At 45.5% G+C, this 19624-nt stretch overlaps 1 protein-coding gene across 1 annotated transcript in view; it reads left to right on the forward strand.

The window, feature by feature from the left end:
* Positions 1 to 19624, forward strand: part of LOC306701636 (calsyntenin-2-like) — a 211127-nt gene that overhangs the window by 183837 nt on the left and 7666 nt on the right. Inside the window, exons 9-14 of the mRNA XM_079166997.1 lie at positions 47 to 209; positions 5876 to 6042; positions 7634 to 7782; positions 13829 to 14040; positions 18747 to 18917; positions 19042 to 19187. Of these exons, the coding sequence (XP_079023123.1) occupies positions 47 to 209; positions 5876 to 6042; positions 7634 to 7782; positions 13829 to 14040; positions 18747 to 18917; positions 19042 to 19187 (1008 nt within the window). The remainder of the gene's footprint in view (positions 1 to 46; positions 210 to 5875; positions 6043 to 7633; positions 7783 to 13828; positions 14041 to 18746; positions 18918 to 19041; positions 19188 to 19624) is intronic.

The following is a 19624-nucleotide window of genomic DNA, read 5'->3' on the forward strand; positions in this document are numbered from 1 at the left end:
GGCCCACACGTCCGTTCATGACACTCTGGTCTTCTCTCCCTGACAGATCTGTGACAAGGAGTGGCATTACTACGTCATCAACGTAGAGTTCCCAGTGGTGACCCTCTATGTGGACGGAGTGACCTACGACCCCTACCTGGTGACCGACGACTGGCCCATCCACCCCTCACAGATTGACGTGCAGCTCACGGTCGGCGCCTGCTGGCAAGGTGAGCGGGCGGAGCCGACGATGATGATGATGCCAAATGGGGGTTGTGATGATGGAGCCAATGAAACAGTGGAAAAGCCTGCGACTGACACAAACGTTTAACATAATAGATGAGGTGTATTTGGTATTCTGCTGATTGAATATAGCTTCTTCTGTGTGAGCGAGTTCAAGAGTATGAATAACACTATTGCTGGGGGACTCGCTGAGTGTCAAACATGTTCTTTGGCCTTGAATGAGCAATTAAGAAGAGCACTTAGTGTGCCTTTGACAAACGATTGAACCCGCGTGAATGAAGGCGGACAATTCGACTGTCCTCTGAACTGATAGCTGCCACTAATTGCACGAGGGCAGAATAAATGGCACTTTCTTCGCTCAGTGCAGCTTACCGTTGATTTGATAGCCCAAATGAGACGGCTCAGTGATGCTTAACCCCCCAGATAAAGAGTCAAGATATCTTTCTGTGCGGGAGCAGGAGCAGGTCATGTGGCTAGCTTTCATCTGCTTCCTCCTCCTCCTCTTCCTCTTCCTCCTGCCCTCCCAGTTCTTTCATTGAACACCAGGCTTTAGGAGGATTAAAGGTGCCTTGAATAGAAAAGAGAGTTCAGAGACGAGTCCTGCTTTCCTAGGTGTCGGCTAAGCCTCAGCAGAGAGTTGTTAAGGTGATACTGAAATCTTAACAAAAGCCATTAGCCACGACAGATTGCCTTTTTCAAAGCACTGAGCGTCTAAGTGCCCGGCATCTTGATTGCGAGCATGTTGCAAAGATGAGCTCATTCATTGTCTAACCGGCTCCCGAAGTGTGTTTTGAGAGCAGCGCTGAAAAGAACGCGGTGGGTTGATCTCTGCTTTCTGTCACGCCGCTGAACGGCATCGCAGATAAATATCCAACTGTAATTTGTAGGGTTCCAGACAGGACAGTGTGAATGGATGGCAGAGTAAACAAACAAAAAAGATTTGTAAGCTCCAGACAGTTTGACTGCAAACAACTGTGATAGTTTTGCCATATTTAATTAAATTTCATGATATAATTTCACGGTTCATAACATTTAACTGGTGAGTCAGTATTATCCAATGTAGATGCATTCTGCCCGACCGGAGCAAATGAGCGTAATTTAGAATGATCATATTACAGATATTTATGCAAAGAGGGCATTCTAGTGCGGCGTGGCAATACTTCAGTCCGTACGATCTGTAATTAAACCTGCCAAACTGTCATCGCAGGTGGCTGGCACACATGAATCAGTTTTTATTAGGAGGGCAGTTCTGTTGTCTAAAGAAGATCTCAAATAAGCACGTCCTCAGAGGCTATTTGAACTTTGATCAGAAAAAAATCTAACTTTTGTTGTCAAATGAGATCAAATTTTAAGGTTTGAATATCACCACAGATAGTGTCAGTCCTAAATGATCTGAACCTCATAACTTTGTAGGTCTACTGTAAGCAATGAGCTACTGCAAAGCTCAAGTTATACTTCCCACCTCTGCATAACGGTGAGGGTGAGTTTCATCATCTGTCCGTGTCTGTGAGGGTGCCAACGGCTTTGGTTCGGTATGTTTGACGGTTTGATCTGGTTCGTTTAGGCCGTTGTGAGAGCTGTCAATCAAACTCTGGTGCAGACTAAACAATCGAGTGGCTTCCAAACGGACTCTGGTGCGGTTCGTTTGCGGTGTGGAAGCAAAGCGGACCAGCTACAGGGCCTGCGTAGTGTGATGGCAGACGTCTCGGACCGATATCGGTCTTGAACACGCAACAGGCTGCCTTAATGCGTCTTTATCACGCAGAGGAGCGTGACATTGTCTTTATTGGATGACCTGGGAATGAGAAGGGGCTGGTTGAGCCTCCCGTATATCCTACTACATATATTTTAGCGGTTAAAGAGCGAGTGAAACAGTAATCCTTGCCGACAACAGGGCAGACAGGTGACTGTCTGCGTGTGTACCGATGTGGATACAAGTTTGATTGATTGATATTGTGCTGCAAAGACATTCTGATCCTCGCTGCAGATGAACTCATGGAGAAATGAATGGGCAACAGGACACCTTGCAAACACATTCGTGCAGTACAAAGGCCCTGGTGTACTCAGAAACTAACAGAGTAGTAGATAGTATACACACAGTGTGGACACATTGTTAGCACTCCGGATAAACTGCTAGATTAAAATGCATGAGACACAACGTGTTAGCGTGACTTCCTGCAGCAACAAAGCGGTGAATTATCCGTCTGTGAAGCGTGCATTTGCACAATTTCGCTCACCTCCTGTTCTCTAATAGAAGGGTTGCCCCCCCCCCCCCCCCCCCCCCCTGCCCGTCCTTCTTCCTTCACCTCTGGAAGTAAGTGCTGGCTGTGCAGTTTCCACACAGTCAGCCTGTATTTACCCTCTGACCTGGCGGTGGGTGTTCATGTTCAGAAGTGTGTAACAGCGATGGCAGCAGAGAGCAACACACTCATCTCGCCTGGGTCTTCTTTTTCCCCCGTGTAGTCACACTCTGCTGGCCTCCCTCATCACAGCGGCGAGCATGCAGGAAGAAGTACTGTTGATTACGCACATGCACAAGTTGAACCCTACATTTCTGTGCATGTACAGTAGAATGACTAAACACTGGCACACCGGCGCTGATACAAGGACAGTTACAATCAATCAAAAAGTAAGTGAGAGACTATCTCTCTTACACTTAAGCAATGGTCCTATGTCCAGCTCACCCATGCCTCATGTGTTGCTGTTTTTGGAAATGAGGCAAAGAGCGCTGGGGGGGAAAGGGAAGAGTGAAGATCTATTCGAGCAAGTGGCGCTGCACAGAGCGGGCAAATAGCGCTGACACCACGTAGAGAACCGGCCTCTCCGTGAAGTGGCATGATCAGCGGTTTTATCGTCCATATCATTCGCGCTCCGCGGCGTCTCGCTAATCCCCTCTCCTCTCGCCGGGACCCCTTAATGGCTTCTCTGGCCACGGCCTGAATTGATAACATCTGTCAGGGAGGGACCGAGCGGATAGGTGGACATCTCTAGAGGGAGGGGCGGGAATAGGGGGAAGGAGATGGTAACTGGGTTGAGGAAGGGAGAGCAGGTGAAGCGTAAAGAAATAGAGAAGGAAAGAGCGGGTTTGGCATAGTTTGTAATACGTGCATAGAAATGTGATCGTGTGGTTTTGTAAGATAGACTCTGCTCTCATGGTGCCTGGCAGGGTGTCAGCAAGCACTTTAATGTTGGCTTTGAGTATGCAAAGCAGCTGTGGTTGTTACGTTGAAGTGAAACGAGAGCTGGGTAACTCGCATTCAGGGCAGACTGCTGACTGAATGAATAAATCAACGACGGGCTGCCAGCCATACCACACAAAGAAGACACATTATTACCGATATACAGAAAGATCGTCAAACACCAGAATCTTTGACTGTTTATCTGCCGGAAAACATGTTCTTTCTGCCACAGGAATCCTGTAAAGAGTCTTGAATATGCACCTGATGGCTTCATGATATTGTGCTAAAATATATTTTAAATAATCGACATCCTCACCAGTTGATTATACATGAAGACCCGAAAAAAAACAGAATTACGCCGGTATACTTTACTACTACTTTACTACTGTTACATAATCTATAACCCCACAAAGGTATTTTGATGATATGATAACTCTTGGCCTTGGAAGTAAAGCTAACTCACTGCTAACGTGCTAACGCTTGCAGCTTGAGATGAACACTCAGTGCCTTTCCTCACATGTTTATGTGAGGAACTAAATATGAAAAAAAAACATCAAGAAGTCTGTTTCCTGCTCGCTTCTTCAAATATAATCTTGCAGTAATTTGGTAGCATGGTGCATGAGGGCATACGCTGCCACACAAGCATGCTGAGGGGGGCGAGACCCAAATTAATGGAAAATGAAAACACTGACTGAGCAACAAAGAGAGTAATGACAAGGAAGGCACAGCAAAGGGGGGAAGAGTTTAGGCTTGAGAGGGTTTATAGCTCCCCCCCCCCTGTATTTCCACCCGCCCTGTCAAGAAAAAAGACTTTGTCAGTCTCTCCAGCGGGAAGGCAGGTAGATGACAATGCAGTTGGTCGATAAAGGCACACAACTCTGCTACAGGGGCAATAAAGGGAGCTCTACCCAACTAACCATAGTGTACAATGTACCTGCAGTTTAGCGATCGTATGGCGATGATTCTTAATTGAATGTCTGCATTTGCCTGCGGTGCGTTTCTCTTCTGTTTTCACACCCAGGAAGAAAATAGGACATGATAAAGTAGTTCCAGTAGTGGTCAGTTGTGTCTCCACCTGCACTGAATGAGCTTCTCACGCCGCGGATACATCGTCCACAGGGAATTAGGGCTGGTTCAAACTTGGGTAATGTCTGATGAAGTGTGAGCCAAAAAGGGGTTTTGAATTTGAGGATTTTTCCATCTCCAGTCACTGGAAACTATTGCAGAGGACTTCTTCAGTCACCAACTGGAATTACCCGGTTCAAGGAATAAATGTATCTCATCCCTACTGTTTACATTTTACAAGTAGGGGTCATACTCAAGCCAGGTAGAGAGGTTAAGAGAGGCGTGTACAGGATGTTGAGGGTGAAGCGTCACCAGCTGGCTCTGAGGTTAGTTTAACACAGGAGCTACTTTCCCGTTCCACTACTATACTCTTCCCATCCAAGCAGATTGGGACCGCTTCCATTTTTCGCATCTACTGGTTGCTCATAAGTAGGCGAGGGTGGAAAGCACTTTTTTTTAAATTGGTAAACAGACACAAAGGATACAGGATCATAAACTCAGTGACTGAACACAGAAAACTGGCATTCGGTCAACAGCTGTTAGACGATGATTCCAAAACGGTGAAAAACGAGTTCAGAAAAGAAAAGCTGCGTTTTTACTGCTACCTCCAACAAGAGGCAGATGTATTGATAGAGAGACACGGCACCGGAGCGAGATCTTTGCCCGTCGGTCACCGCTTCACTTCACGGTAAAGATGTTCTTGGTGTATGCACAAGTTTGGATTTTTTTTTTTCATATAACAAATGTTATTAGATGAATCGACTTTTCTGTACCGTCAGTGCTTTGGGGGATTACAGCCAGAGTCGGAGGAAAAGGGGAAGATAAAGTGAGGAAATAAAGGTGAAGTTTTCATACCCAGAGCTAGTAACCTTTCAGCTAATGAGTGGTTTGGAGACTTCTCTTGCTGGTATTGGCCTTTACGGAGTTCGGAGAACATACCTTAGACATGTTTTGTCTTACCGTTATCTCCATGGTATGGCTGAAAAACCCTTTTACAGCAGCATCCTACGCTGTGTCACAGAATGGAGACACAGAGCCTGCATGTTAAGGCTTAATTATAGCCATAATTGGTCATCAGGACTCATAATCAGAGAGTGGATAAGGTCACTGTTAGTTTGATGATACACCACATACCAGCAGAGACAAACATGACACCATGGTAATTACTGTAGATTAACCCTAATCCACAAAATGATTATCTACACAAGGTTTGTGTGACCCATTGTAATGCTTTCAAAAAGAGCAGCACTGCATTGTGTTCTTGTGCACACGTTTCAAAACTAAGTGACGTTGGGTGCAAAAACACCAAAGCAAGTAGTGCGGTGTCACCACAAAAACCTCCAAAAGCTATGTTATGAACTTCATTTACTACATGTGTGTGTATTGTGTGTGTGTGTGTGTGTGTGCAGGTGGGGAGGTGACCAAGCCGCAGTTCACGCAGTACTTCCGGGGCAGCCTATCCGGACTGACCATCCGACCGGGCAAGATCGAGAGTCAGAAAGTCATTTCCTGTCTGCAGGCCTGCAAAGAGGGACTGGACATCAACTCCCTCGAGAGTCTGGATAAGAGCATAAAGGTGTTTTATTCATTTATTCCTTTTTTATGCTTTCATGTCATTTCATAACAGCCCTCCTGCCCAGACTGAGTATTCATTCAACATACTGTATCCTCCTCTGCTGCTTGCACACACACACACACACACACACGTTGTGATGCCAGCTGACAGAAACAAACTCTACCTCTTTAAATCACCCCAGCTAAATCACCAGTTGGCTTCCTCAGACACACCCACACCCCCACAACACTTCCACCAGCTCAGCTAATCCATCTCCCTGCACTGTGGAAGATAGAGGGCAGACAAGATGGATCGGGGTTTGTGTAGACCCCCCCTACCCACCTTTCTTTCTCTATCTTTCTCGCTTCCCTCTTCTTCTTCTCTTCCCTCACTCCCGCTGCTCTTTCTCCATAGAGCCCCCTTGTGCTGTGGTCCACAAAGAGATCCTTTGCCAGCCTTTTGAGAAGACAAGGTGGGATGAGGAGAGAGGACGAGAGGGCCTCTCGAGGGCCAGTGCAGTTTATCTTTTGAAAGCAATTTCATTTTCTTCTTAGCCGCACACTCGTCTGGCTCCCATAAGTCCACGGGAGGCTTAAGGACGGCATTTAGCCAAGCGGTTGCAGGGCCGGGCGCGGCACAGTCAGAGGAGAATAACAAGGGGAGGGAAGGGAAGGGGAGGTTGAGGCCGACAGACGGCAAGAGATAAGAGGAGACGGGCGAGAGGGAAGGGAAGGTGTGAAGTCAGGGAGATGACAGGGGAGCGGGACCGCATGGAGAGCCCCCATAGGGTGCTGAAGTACCGTCACCCTGCTGCTGAGAGACAGTTTTAGGAAATGGGAGACACTCAGTGCGGTTCTAGCAGTAGGCCACTAAAACCTCTTTAAAGTAAGAAGGACCTCAAATCCCTATCATCAAACCCAGCAGGAAAACACACACACACACACACACACACACACACACCTGTCAAACGGCTCCTGTGAGGAGAGTCCGCCCAGTATTTTCTAGCCTCTTGACTTAAAGGGTCATATCAGTGTTTTTTCGACCGTTTACAACAAAGTTCACCAACATTCCTTTTACTACTACACTACTAGCTCCCTTCCTGTCGTCTATGCAGCCACCGGTGTCCATTGATTTCTGCATACAGTATGAAAATCTATTTTGCAAAGGCCTGCGACTATCCCTTCAAATAGGCGATCCATCACAGTGAATATCAGACCTGTTGTTTTCAGTCAAAGTGACCTTGCTGTTTCATGGTAATGCAGTATAAAAACACGATGCTCACTTTGATGGATTACCTGATTCGAGCAAGGTATGAAATCAAAGTCTCTTTTACATGCTTTGGACCTTTTAACCATTTCTATTGCACAGCCCAAATAAGTAAATCCTGATGTCTTTACCACTTGGATTGTAGGTATTGTTGTGATGGATGTGTGACACATTAAAGCTGCAGGTTAATCTGTCCATGCCCCGTCTCTTCTGAGAGTCGCTTTGTCTTTCTTTCTTTTTCCACACCGGACATATCTTCAGCATCTCGTGTGGAAGTGACTGAGTGCAGCTAAAAATGGCTCCGGCCTGTGTCCGTCTAACATCGCTGTTTTTTCTCTTTCTGTAGTTCCACTTCAACCCAGCTCAGTCCATCTTGGTAATGGAGGGAGAGGACTTGGAAAACATGAACGCTGCCGTTGGGAAAGTTTCCTACATAAACTCTCGTCAGTTTCCCACATCAGGCATCCGGCGTCTGCACATCTCCACTGCCGTCCAGTATGTGCAACACTTCTCTTCCTCTTCCTTTTGTTTTTGTTGACTTTTTCTTCATTTCTTATTTTTCTTTCTCTCTGCAATCCTACATTTGTTTCCCCTCACATTGTGACGGTTTCTCTGCATCTCCTCTCCCAGATATGAGGAGCGTTAACGCACATTGACATCTTCTGTTGAGTATTAAGACGGCACAGTAGATATCACAGCCTGACTGATACGTAATTCCCTTCTGCATTCATCCCACCCTCTCTCTCTCTCTCTCTCTCTCTCTCTCTCTCTCTCTCTCACTCCCTGTGTTTCTCCTTTCCTCTGCTGTCACTTTCTTTTCCCTTTAATACACCATTTTCTGTTCGCTGTCGCCACTGGGGCCAGTTTTTGCATTTTCATGTCATGTTTTAATGATTCTGCCTGGGTTTTGCCAGAGGAACGAGCGAAAGAGAGATATAGAAAAACAGAGATAAAGAGAGAGAGAGAGAGGGAGAGAGAGAGAGAGAGAGAGAGAGTGAGAGAGAGAGAGAGAGAGAGAGAGAGAGAGAGAGAGAGAGAGAGAGAGAGAGAGAGAGAGAGAGAGAGAGAGAGGACAGCCTCCGTTGGCGGGTTACCATTAAAATTCATGATTGTTTTAAATATATGTAGACCCCTTCAGCGCAGCCTCTGGAGTTGACTCTCCGCCCTCCTGTTGGGTTGGATGCGCGGCCGCGGGCCTGTGCGCTTCAACCAACACGGCAGCAGTGAGCGTGTGTTCGTACACGTTGGTGCGCTGATGAAGCAGAGTCATCTCAGCCAGAGGCTCACCGATTATCAGGGAATACATTATGTTAATGACGGCTAAGCTTGCGTCATTGCTAAATGTTAAGTTTTTTCTCGCAGACTGCTGACTGGTCTGCTAGTTGCCGTATAACTGTGTGTGCATGTCTGAGTGTGTTGTGCGTGTGTGTGTGTGTGTGTGTGTGTGTGTGTGTGTGTGTGTGTACACTACTTGCGGATATGTGTGGCAAATGTGCGAGAGGGCATCCATTCGATGTGTGGAGACTCACTGATGAAGTGTATTTCAGCGTTATGCTTATGCTCACATCCAGAAGAGACACCAGCCTCCTCGTGTACGTAAGTTAGTTACGCTCAGAGCCTGAAACACTGAATACACTCTCCGGTATCGCTCCTCACAAATGCGAGATGATGTTAAATATTTCCTGCCGATGCAATTAAACTTTCCTGCTGACGCCCAGTAAGTGCAATTACTGCGGGGCACCGAGAAAATAATGAAACAAACGGCGACAATCTTAAAGAACAACCCTGCTGGACTCCTCTGTTAGTTTGTCTTTGGGACAAACTTATTCCTTTTTTAGAGATTATGTTTACAGATTAGATATGAAGCAGCGTATACGCAGAGTGAAATACAGGATCCTTGGAGAAAAGACACTCCTCTTCGCTAATGATCCATTCATGCAACGCTTTGAATATTTGTTGTGTGTCGTGTGACACAGTTATGAGTCAAAAGTCTCTCTGAAATTTAAATTTGCTTCTCCCTGTGAAGAAAACATTTTATGTGAACCTTAATGTTGATGTGTTCACTGATTAACATTTAAAATCGGCTCTTCATACAAAAAATGTTGCCGACTCAAAAGTGAACGAGGGAGGTGTTTTCCATCATATAGATGATTTTTGTAATTTAACCTCTGAGCTCTTCTTTACTATTCATGAACTTTACCATAAAATACCTAAAAGATATAAAGCCAGCTGAGATTGTTGATTTCACATTATTCATATAAACCTGTGAAGCTTTGAATAAAGCTCAAAGTTCCAGCAATAGAAAGCGGACCTTTTTTAGGGATTTCTATTTCACACGCAAGTGTTCAGATTATTGTTTTTACACCAGAGTCGTTACAGCACAAAGTCTTTTCTGTGTTACATCTCCACAACACATCTTTTAAATGAATAAAGTGACCTATGAGTTACACCTCTGTTGAGTAAAGAAAAACATGCATTGCTTTGCTTATGACCACTTAGCTCATGTTGCTGCTGAAAATAATAAATGGTCTACCTGTCGTTGTGGCCGTGTGAGTGTGTTAGCAATAGAGTGTGTGTGTGTGTGTGTGTGTGTGTGTGTGTGTGTGTGTGTGTGTGTGTGTGTGTGTGTGTGTGTGTGTGTGTGTGTGTGTGTGTGTGTGTGTGTGTGTGTGTGTGTGACACCGTGTAACCAGAGTGGAACTTGTGTTTACAGCAGGGAAATCCATGTGCAGGGTCTCGTTGATAACACGGGTGATTTAACTTCCAATTTGTTTGTTTTAGTACTCCGTCCAGAACACACACCAGCAGAATAGATTCACTTCAACCGAGTTATTTTTCACTCGCGAGCCTGAAGCGCGCCCCCCCCCCCCCCCCCCCCCCCCCCCCCCCCCCCCGAACTGCCCCAGACAGTATCACTCCTCGCAAATAAACAGAGATGTTAATTAATTTCAAATGTGATTAAATGTCCTTCGTGCTGACGACTAATAACTGTAGGCATCAAGAAAATAAAAGTAGCAGGCGCTAATCTTTGTAACAGCCCTGTTAGGCTCCCTTGTCATATTTCTTTATAATTAAGTTGGACTGGCGCCAGTTGTTTTTCCTTCTTCCTCAGCTCGGCGGGGCCCACGCAGCATTCGTCTCCCTGCATCACCGAGTTTGTATCTCCCACCGCTCACAACAATGGCTTAGTGCCCGAGCGGCGAACAGACACACAGCGCCGGCTGTGGCCGCAGGAAAGATAAGGAGAGATTACACGATGCCCCGAAACCTGCTTTTGTCTCAAACTGTGACCTCAGACAACTGACTGTGGAGGATTAGAGACAATAGTTAAGTTTCCATCCAGCTGACAGGCCAAATTGGAAGGATTTTTTGTTATTATTATTTCAAAAAACTAAAAGTGAATTATAGCTCTTTTGCATCAGATGAGTAAAGCCGGTTAGAACGCCTCCTAGATGTAGAACTAATCAGGTCTTTCAAGAAATTGTCACTATAAGTTTACGATTAACAGAGAAATGTGCTCGGCAATTTTGTAATACGTGGGCCGGTGGCCGCACCCCGGGACGTTTTGGTGATCCGCTATAATGTTCATATTAAATGTAATAACTTCTTATTTCTGCTTTGTGCTATTTGCAATTCGGGTTCCAAGTCATTGTTTGTTCGTTTGTGTTTTTCATGGGATTGTGGTTCAATGCCTGAAATAAGCTCTGACGTTAACACAAGTTTAAGAGATTTTAACATCGACTTAAAACACGTCAGTGAATACTCTCTTTGACGTGTCTTTGTAAGGAGACTGCTGAACGTCCTCGTGACAAACACGAGTCTGACTTTAGCTGAGTGGTGGTTCCTTTAAAGCCTAACATATCAAATATCATAAAAGTGATCTTGCTGAGCAAGACATGCAGGTATTATGAATGTTTCTGCAAAAACCTAAACTCGATGAGGGAACCAGTGCGATGCTAACTTCCTGGTTAGCCTACAGAAATACAGCATCCCTGCTGCACTCTGTTCATACCTCTGTAACACTCTGGTCCCAGTTTCTGTAATTTCTGGACTGCTGAGTTTTTGTACATTATAACAATGGTTCCCTCTCTTTTTCTGTTCGGCATCAGCTGAATGAACGACAGCCTCACAATATAAGTGGCAACCAGCAGTTTCAGTTAGATTGTGTCCCGAAATAACTCCCTACAGCCCAATCACCATTTTACAGTATATAAATTATGAATTATGCACTATATGCCCTCCAATCAGTGCCCCTCGAAATCTCTATTTACTGCTAACTATAGAGTGGACTGCTGAGTGTCTGGGGAGCAGTGAAGGCCTGAATGAGGGTGTGACTTGACGGGACTGTAGCGCAGCGTGATAAGAGGGTTCAGGTAAACCGTTCTCCAGCCAAGAGTCAAGCATTAAGCTTCATGATTGCAACTCAACACTTCCTCCAGAACGTTCCCTTTGTGAGAAATCATCAGGAGGTTCGGGTTTCACTGATGATAATATAGGCAACAGGTAATTCCACCACCCTCAAACTCGGAGCCCCTCCAGCTGTTGCCTTCCTCGCCTATTCTCCAAAAAACCCGCGGCATGTACAACCCCACGTTCTGTGACTGAGACATTGTGAATAATAAGTCATGCTGAGCATGTATTTCACAGAAACCTCTCCTACACATCCTGTATCCAAAGACACTTTTTTACATGTTTTGCTTTGACATCCAGCCAAACCCACTCCTTGTGTTACTGCCGTTTCCTTTCATTACTTCTTTTCATAGAAATTCATATAAAAACGGCCCAGCTAAAAACAGAGGAATTCATCTTATGGATGTATACGTCGCTGCATAGTTTACGTCAGAATGTAGGGGTGAAAAACACAGAACGCATCACACAGCTGAAATCTCATAGCCCGGGTTTCCAAATGCAGGAAATAAGCGTGTTATGAGTTCTCGCTGGAGCCGGTTTCAGAGCCACAGAAGGGAGCGAGAGCATTGATGTCCCTCCCACTGACAGATGTTTGTGTGCTTGAAAGGCCTTCGGTGAAATGTAAAAACAAAAATCGGGTTGTTTGTTCAGCTTTCACGGCTTACACTATCACCACCCTCAATACCTTCCCTCCCCTTCTCTCTCCCTCCCTCTCTCCCTCCCTCCCCCCTCCGTCCTTTTTCTCACTTTAGCATCTCTTGTTTTCCATTTGATTGATGTGTAATCTGCAGTCTCTCCTGACTCCCGTGTGCATGTGTGTGTCCGCCAATGCATCGGAATGGTTTGCGAGTTAGATGTCTGCACTCGTTTGTGTGAGTACGGCCCAATCTGCTCTCCCCCCCCCCCCCCCTCTGTGTGTGGCTGTGTTGCTAGCTCAAGTCCTACAGAGCCGATACGTGTCCGTCTCTTAAAGGTTGCCAGTGGACGCTGTGTGTTTAAACACATCCTAGCACACGCTGACAGGGAGGCAGGGAGGCAGGGAAGCAGGCGTGCAAGTATGAAAACACAGCGGGATCTCCGCTGCATTGTCAGAGCTCTGTGGCCTGGATCTATCCGCTTTTAGTGCAGCAGTTCCTGCTGGTATTGATAAGCTTCATGAGCTGCCGTGTGCTCCACAGTTTCACATTCTGATGCGTCTACTCGTTACTTAGGGACGGAGCTATTTAATTGTGTATTCACAGAGAGCTCCTCTGTCACCCTTTGCTGCTGTGTGTCAACTGGATGGTCCTTACGTAAGACCTTCTCTTCACCGAGTTCAGCCATGTTGAGTGAAATAATGACGAAAATAGAGAAATGCACTCGGCGACGCTCACAAAGGACAACGTGGGAGACACAGTGTGCGTGGAAGATTGCAGTCAATGTCATGGTTGTTGTGAAAGGTTCCGGTAATAGTCACCAATGAAGAAAATCATTCTGCCATCTCAGTGTAATTATAACGCACTCATAGAAATAAGGGCTGAGGAACCATCCAGAACCAGTTTCAAGGGTTCTTTGTCTGACTACGAGTTACATTAAGAACCCTTTTATGGAGGAAAGAGTTTTCGTGAGCATCTTTATTTCCAGGAGTGACCTACATACATCCAAAGGAGAAATTAACTTAATTTGGGTTCTTAAGAAGAGGGTGAAGCTGCTAATTAGCATGTGAGAAATAAGACGGTGTTACCGTGAATTAGTTCTTCTAGAGTAGAAGTCAAACAGTACGACTTTTTCAGTAACACAAAATTACATTTCCTGACCTGTAAGCCTTTGCAGGTCATAAGTAGTAAAGATTAAAATATTTAATACACTTGCTTTCTTAAGGAGAGTTGGACCAGGAGATTGATCTCATACATGTAAGCTGTACATGCAGCTATCGCAGCAGGTGATTTAGCTTAGCTTAGCATAAAGATTTGCAACAATGGGATCACAGGTAGCCTGGCTTGTTTGTGGTTTAACGGGGAGTTGCTGCTGGAACTATCTCCGCGTCCCGGCCGAACACGGCTAATATAGTCAAAACGAACACCATGACCACAGTCGGCAGAGCGACCTCGCGTCCAGCTCTAACTCTCTCTGCCTTTCTTCACCTCTCCAGGTGTTTTGGTGAAGACACTTGCATCACCATCCCAGACATCGATGCGGTGGTGATGGTGTTGCAGCCCAGTGAGCCCAGGATAACCATCACCGGAGTGGAGAGACTGAATCGGCCCGCCTCCGACTTCAAGGTGCCAGAAGGCACAGCCCTGTTCAAGGACCTCCACATCATTAGCACAGTCACCAGAGCAGACGCCACGACGCATCACACAGGTATGGACTATATCACACATGGCGGTAACCGCTGTGCTACCCATTCGATCAAAGATGCAAGTGAAAGAAAATCTTAGTCAGCTCTAAAAATGTTGCTGGTGAGAGCAATTTGCAACCCTTTGAACCTAAAAAGCAGTGGGTGGGAAGCCAGTGAGGGATTACCTCACATTTGTACTTTTACAGGGAACATTCCCAGGGACAATATCAAACTCCAAAAGGTAGCCTGCAAGTCTGAGTCTATACCTCACAAAGTCGGAGCTAGCTACCTCCCTGCAGGTAGAAATCTGTCCTGGTTAAATATTTCAGCAGGATTTCATATTGATAATGTTTTCACTCATTCATGAAGTCCCATCGCCGTGCAGCGCCACCTGTCTCCCTTTCAAAACAAACCTTCAGAGGAAACCTGAACATCGCACCTCATGAGACTGCCAATCAGCAGCAGCAAGTATTTCTTTCATCTGGTACGTCTGCTCGCACGCCGCAAAACTAAAGAAAAGAAAAGTTGTGCTTTTGGTCTCATGCTGCCAGATTCTCTTCCTGGGTGGAAGTAAAAGTTTATTACAACTCAACTAAAGCAGTTAGTAGTGAGTCTGTGCAGTTCACAAGCATTGGAAGTATTCAGATCCTCACTTTAAAGTATGAATACACAAAGTACAATACACTAATATCTCACTTAAAATCACATTATCTCCTGTAGTGTGATGTATATCCGAATATTTCAACTAGATTATGTGGGCTGTTTAAATGATGAGTGTTGCTTAGTAAATATGAAGCTGGAGCGTGCTGTTGGCCTCACAGTCTGCTAGCTACATACCACGCACGAGCTAGTCTTCCATCGGGCTTTCTAGTGATGACCAAGGTTAGCTATAGTCGCCCCAAATCAATTTCCATTGGCCCTGGTGTCCATCTTCCCCAGAGGCCAACTACAAAATCACCAAGAAGAGAAATGTCCCTGTAGACCACCGTTATAAAGGGCTTCTGTGAAACTGTTTAGAGGACACATCCAAGTGCAAACACAGTCTCTTTGTGCGTCATTGTCACTCCAGTGAATGGGCTCTGTCTCACACTTCGGTATCCAGTTCCGATGTAACATCCATAGAAAAGAAATGGCATTTTAACAAATGAACAATTTACACAAGGACACTGGATGAGGAGTACAGAAGTACGTTTGGCAAAATGCACTTTAAGTATTACAGTAAAAACGACTCAAAATGCAGCAGAATAACTCCTGTCAGAGTTACATTATTAAAGATTGTGTGTAAATAAATAAGTAAGCAATACATTCATTATTTAGTTTGTATACTTTGTACACAGTTGGGCAATTAAGTCTTCAACAAGGAATCTTTTTTACCCACATGTTTCGTACGTATATCTCAATAGCTTTCATATAACTGAAGTTAATTTCCTTTTCAAATGTTTTGGAGTAGAATCATTAAAGTAGCATCTAATGAAAGAATCCCAATACTTGAGTGAACGTGGTTTGCACATACAGCTGCTATATGTAGCACCCCCGTTGAGGACATTTACAGTGTAAGCAGGAGCCTTCTGTTCCATGCAGCTGTGCTGGCCTCGGCCAATATGTTGACTCGATTTCCTGCTGCAGAGTCCCTCCACTCTCCTATCTGTCCCTACGTGACTTCAGACCCCCCCCCCCCCCATGCTGAGTAAGACTTCCACCGACCACAAGACTGATTCTCGGCTCAGGGTCGCTCCGCCTTGACCGGGGCCAAATGAGTATGACATTTAAATCCTGAGGGGCTCGAGTCTTGTCCAGCGATCTGACCAGCGAGCGGGGAACAAACCCGGCTCAGGCCCCGGGGCCGCCCCCCCCCCCCTCCCGCCACCGCTCGCAGCCAATTAAGAGCAGATAAGCAGAGCGAGGAGGGAGGTTTTAGCCTTCCATTGCAGTGCAGAAAGTGGCATTGCTTTCAGGAGCCGGTGGAGCTCTTTCTCCTGGTGAAATGGAGACTGCAGCTGGGGGGAAGAGATTAGCTGGAAGCCAGAGAAAGACACAGAAATGGAAAGAAAGGGAGAAGAGAGATGAGGAGAGAGAGTGTGTGTGTGTGTGTGGGGGGGGGGGGGGGCACGATGAAGTTCCATAATGAGCAGATTTTGTGTTCTCTCGGGGGTTAAAGGATTCCAGATAAATCACATATTTCTTTTTCGGGGCAGGCGGTACGTTTCTTTTGGACCCTGTTAATCAGCCCCTCGCCCTCGTCTGCGCTTTGTCTCTCTCTCACATCCGTCTTCTTATTGAGCCTGCTCAGCATTGCCTTGTTCCTCTATCCATCTCATAACACAGTATCCTTTCAAGGCTCACTCCGATGCCTTTACTCAAAGTCAAGGTCATCAATTCTCTCTTTGAACTCATCATAAATGCTCATCTTTTTTTTTGACCTATTTTGCTTCAAAGTTCATTTTTTTCTGTTCTGTTTCTCCTCTTCTGCTTTGCTCTCACGTTTTTTTTTCTTTAGCTCTCATTTCAGTGGCTCTCTCATCTCTTTTCTTAGTAATTATTTTTAGGCAGCCCATCACTTCTTTCATCCCGACCCACGCTGTAGCTCTAAGATCAGGCTGCACACAGACCTGTTCCTGGGACAGTCCTACGTTTGGGTGAACTATTAGATTCTTCCAGCTCTGCTCTACTTTTTCTCCAATCATGTCAAAGTAGAATTTAACACCAAGCAGGGCAAGCAAGCCATAAATAGAAACAAATCAAAGCCTTTCATATTTGGGAAGGTGCATTGTGTCTTAAAGTGAGACGATGACTTTTTGTGACCACCAGTTGTTATAACTGCGTAATGGCCTTCGACTGTTTATAAGAAGTGGACGTAATCATCACGACGTCGCCAATTGGTTTGTGGAATGCCGTTGTGAAGCCTCAAGTTTGGCAATTTCACTGTCGCCATCTTGGAATACGTTGCCATGTTGCTGTTTGCAACCAGTGAATGGAAGTGACCACATCTGGAATGTGGAGGAGTGACGTAGAGACGCCGTATACGGCTCTGGTAGCGGCAGCTACCTGTCAATCACAGTAGTCCCGCCCCTAAAGCATCCTCTGTTTATTGTTTTATTTGACTCTAAATGGACCATCATTTACTAAATGAACATCATGCTGTATTGAAGAAGACTTGAAACTAGAGATTGAGACCATAAACTCATGTTTACAATGTTTACTGAGGTAATAAATCAAGAGAGAAGTAGAGTCATTTTCTCATAGACTTCTATACAATCGGATGGGGAAATATCTGGCTTGCTACAAAATGCTCCACTATGCCCGAAAGCAGAAAACATCTGCCTGCTGCAGTGTAGAACTTTCCAGCCACTCAACCAAAACAATGAGGTAACAGAGGCTAAAAAGACACGTAAAGCCCCATTGAAGTGATCCCTGTAATTCCCACGGTGCATTCTCTGCACTGAGGAATGAAGCCAACAAGGAAGTGCCAAAAGCTGCTGTTCTATAAATGGCCTCTCATGACTCTTATGACTCCACTTATAAGCTCCAAAAACTCCAAAAGCGAGTCTGTCTCAATGGACCCCCGTGTTAAAACTTTACAGCAGAAATAAACATTTACAGGCTGGTACAAATAAAAGGACTTTGGTCTAGTTAATATGACAACTGATCAATTATATTAGGGCTTAAAGTTAGGCGTGATTGAGGCCGTGGCCACTTCTGCTGCATCACACCAGGATCCCTCAGCTCCACAAACGATCCACCCTTTAATCTGATTTAAAGAACCCCGGTCCTGACACATGAACCACATATTTGTCTTTCTCTCCACTGGAAGCTGTTAAATGGGCTTAGCCGGGTTCCCTCCCCGGGGGACTGTACAGTGAGGGGAGAAGCCTGGGCAGCAGTGAGAGGTGGAGGCTCGTGCTTAGCAAGCTGTCAAAGAGCCTTCAGCAGCCAAACCAGCACCGCTGTGATAGGAGGCTGTCTGAGGGGACTTGTTACCGCAGCAGCTCTCACAGCTCAGTCTGTCGTCAGAGAGTTGGTGGAATAATTGGGAGTCTGGGTGAAGGTGCAGGTGTGTGTTGTGTCCGGTGCCGTTTGAATCACGGTCCTTCAAAACTGTTCAGGGTTGTCTCTCCGAGAAAATGTTTTGTCATGGCAACAGCAATTTAGACTGCCCATGTGTGTTCTTTGGTGGATGCAGTATGCTGGTTTATCGTCTCTTTTATGTGAGTTTTTAATGTATCTATGTGCTGTTTTGTTTTTTTAAAGCCCCTATTCCCAAGGGACTAGCATTACCAGGAGACCTCGTGTAATTTAGAGATGAAGAGCTCGGGATTGAGTTCACAGACAACCTCTGCAGTTATTAGATATTACTAGAGGTCCCCAGGTATTCTTCTACACTGCCGTCCTGATAAATGAGATTCAAAACCTCAATGGGATTATTTTAGCTGAATAAAAAAATGACCAGGGTAACTAATTTGATTAGAAATTGGAGGTAATTTGCAACAAACTACAGACATGGTAGATTAGCACAGATCACAGACAACCTGCAGTTATTACAGTTTACAAAGAGGTCTCCAGGTAATACAAGTCCTGTGCCAATAGAGCTTTAGTCCATTTAGTGAGATGAGAACTTACGTAACCACACTGAGGTGAGAACAAGATGTGCTTCCAAGAAAACTGCAGCTTATTACTGAGTGAGAACATATTCTTGAACCAAAAGTTAAAAATGACCTCCGCGTGTGCGCAGCACGTCGGCCCGGGGTGCAGGAGGAGATCATCCATAACTTGGACTACTGTGATATCCTGGTGTTGGGGGAGGAGCTGAGGCCGGAGCAGGAGTCCCTCCAACTGCAGCGCAGCGCTCTGCTCGGAAAACACCTCGACGCCACTAACTCCACCTCTGGCATGTCCATATATGGTAGGTTAACGTGGTAACAAACAACAACTCGCACTTTGACACTTCCATAGATTCACAACCATGTCCCCCTGATCTCTCTCTACAAGTAACCCCCATAACAGCCGCCTGCTGCCTCTTCCCACAGGTGTGGACTCCATGTCCAACTACGAACAGGTGATCCGACAGGTGCGTTACTATAGCTGGCGGCCCGGACAACTAACGGACAGAAGGTTCCGCCTCACCTGCTCGGAGCTCAACGGACGCTACACCAGCAATGAGTTCAACCTGGAGGTCAGTGGGAAACTTCAGCTGGACTGATGTGGGTTTTTTAACGGAAAATAAACTGTTTAATAACGTTCATCTCTCTCAAGCATTCACTGATTCACAAACTTCCGAAATGTGAGGGTTAACTGCTGTTCTTTATTTATTATGTGGGGTTTTTTGGGCCTTTTTTTGTGGCAGGGAGGTTTAAAGAGACAGCAGCTAAAATAGAGCATTTCAAACAGAGGGTTAACACAGGTATATTCAGAGATAATGGGGTTTTTTAACATTAAAGCATGCAAACGTGTCCTATAGAAACCCAAAAGTACAAGTATGAGCCTGAAAATGAGCAGATTATGTCCCCTTTAATATTTCTATTTGAGGCCTGGACCAACATCATTTGGGTCAATGCAGTTGTCTTGAGTGCTTCCAGTGTAGTCAGCTTGTTTATATTGGTGGAAATTAGA

This window comes from Pholis gunnellus (genome assembly GCF_910591455.1).
Source record: "Pholis gunnellus genome assembly, chromosome: 9".
Lineage (NCBI taxonomy): Eukaryota > Metazoa > Chordata > Actinopteri > Perciformes > Pholidae > Pholis > Pholis gunnellus.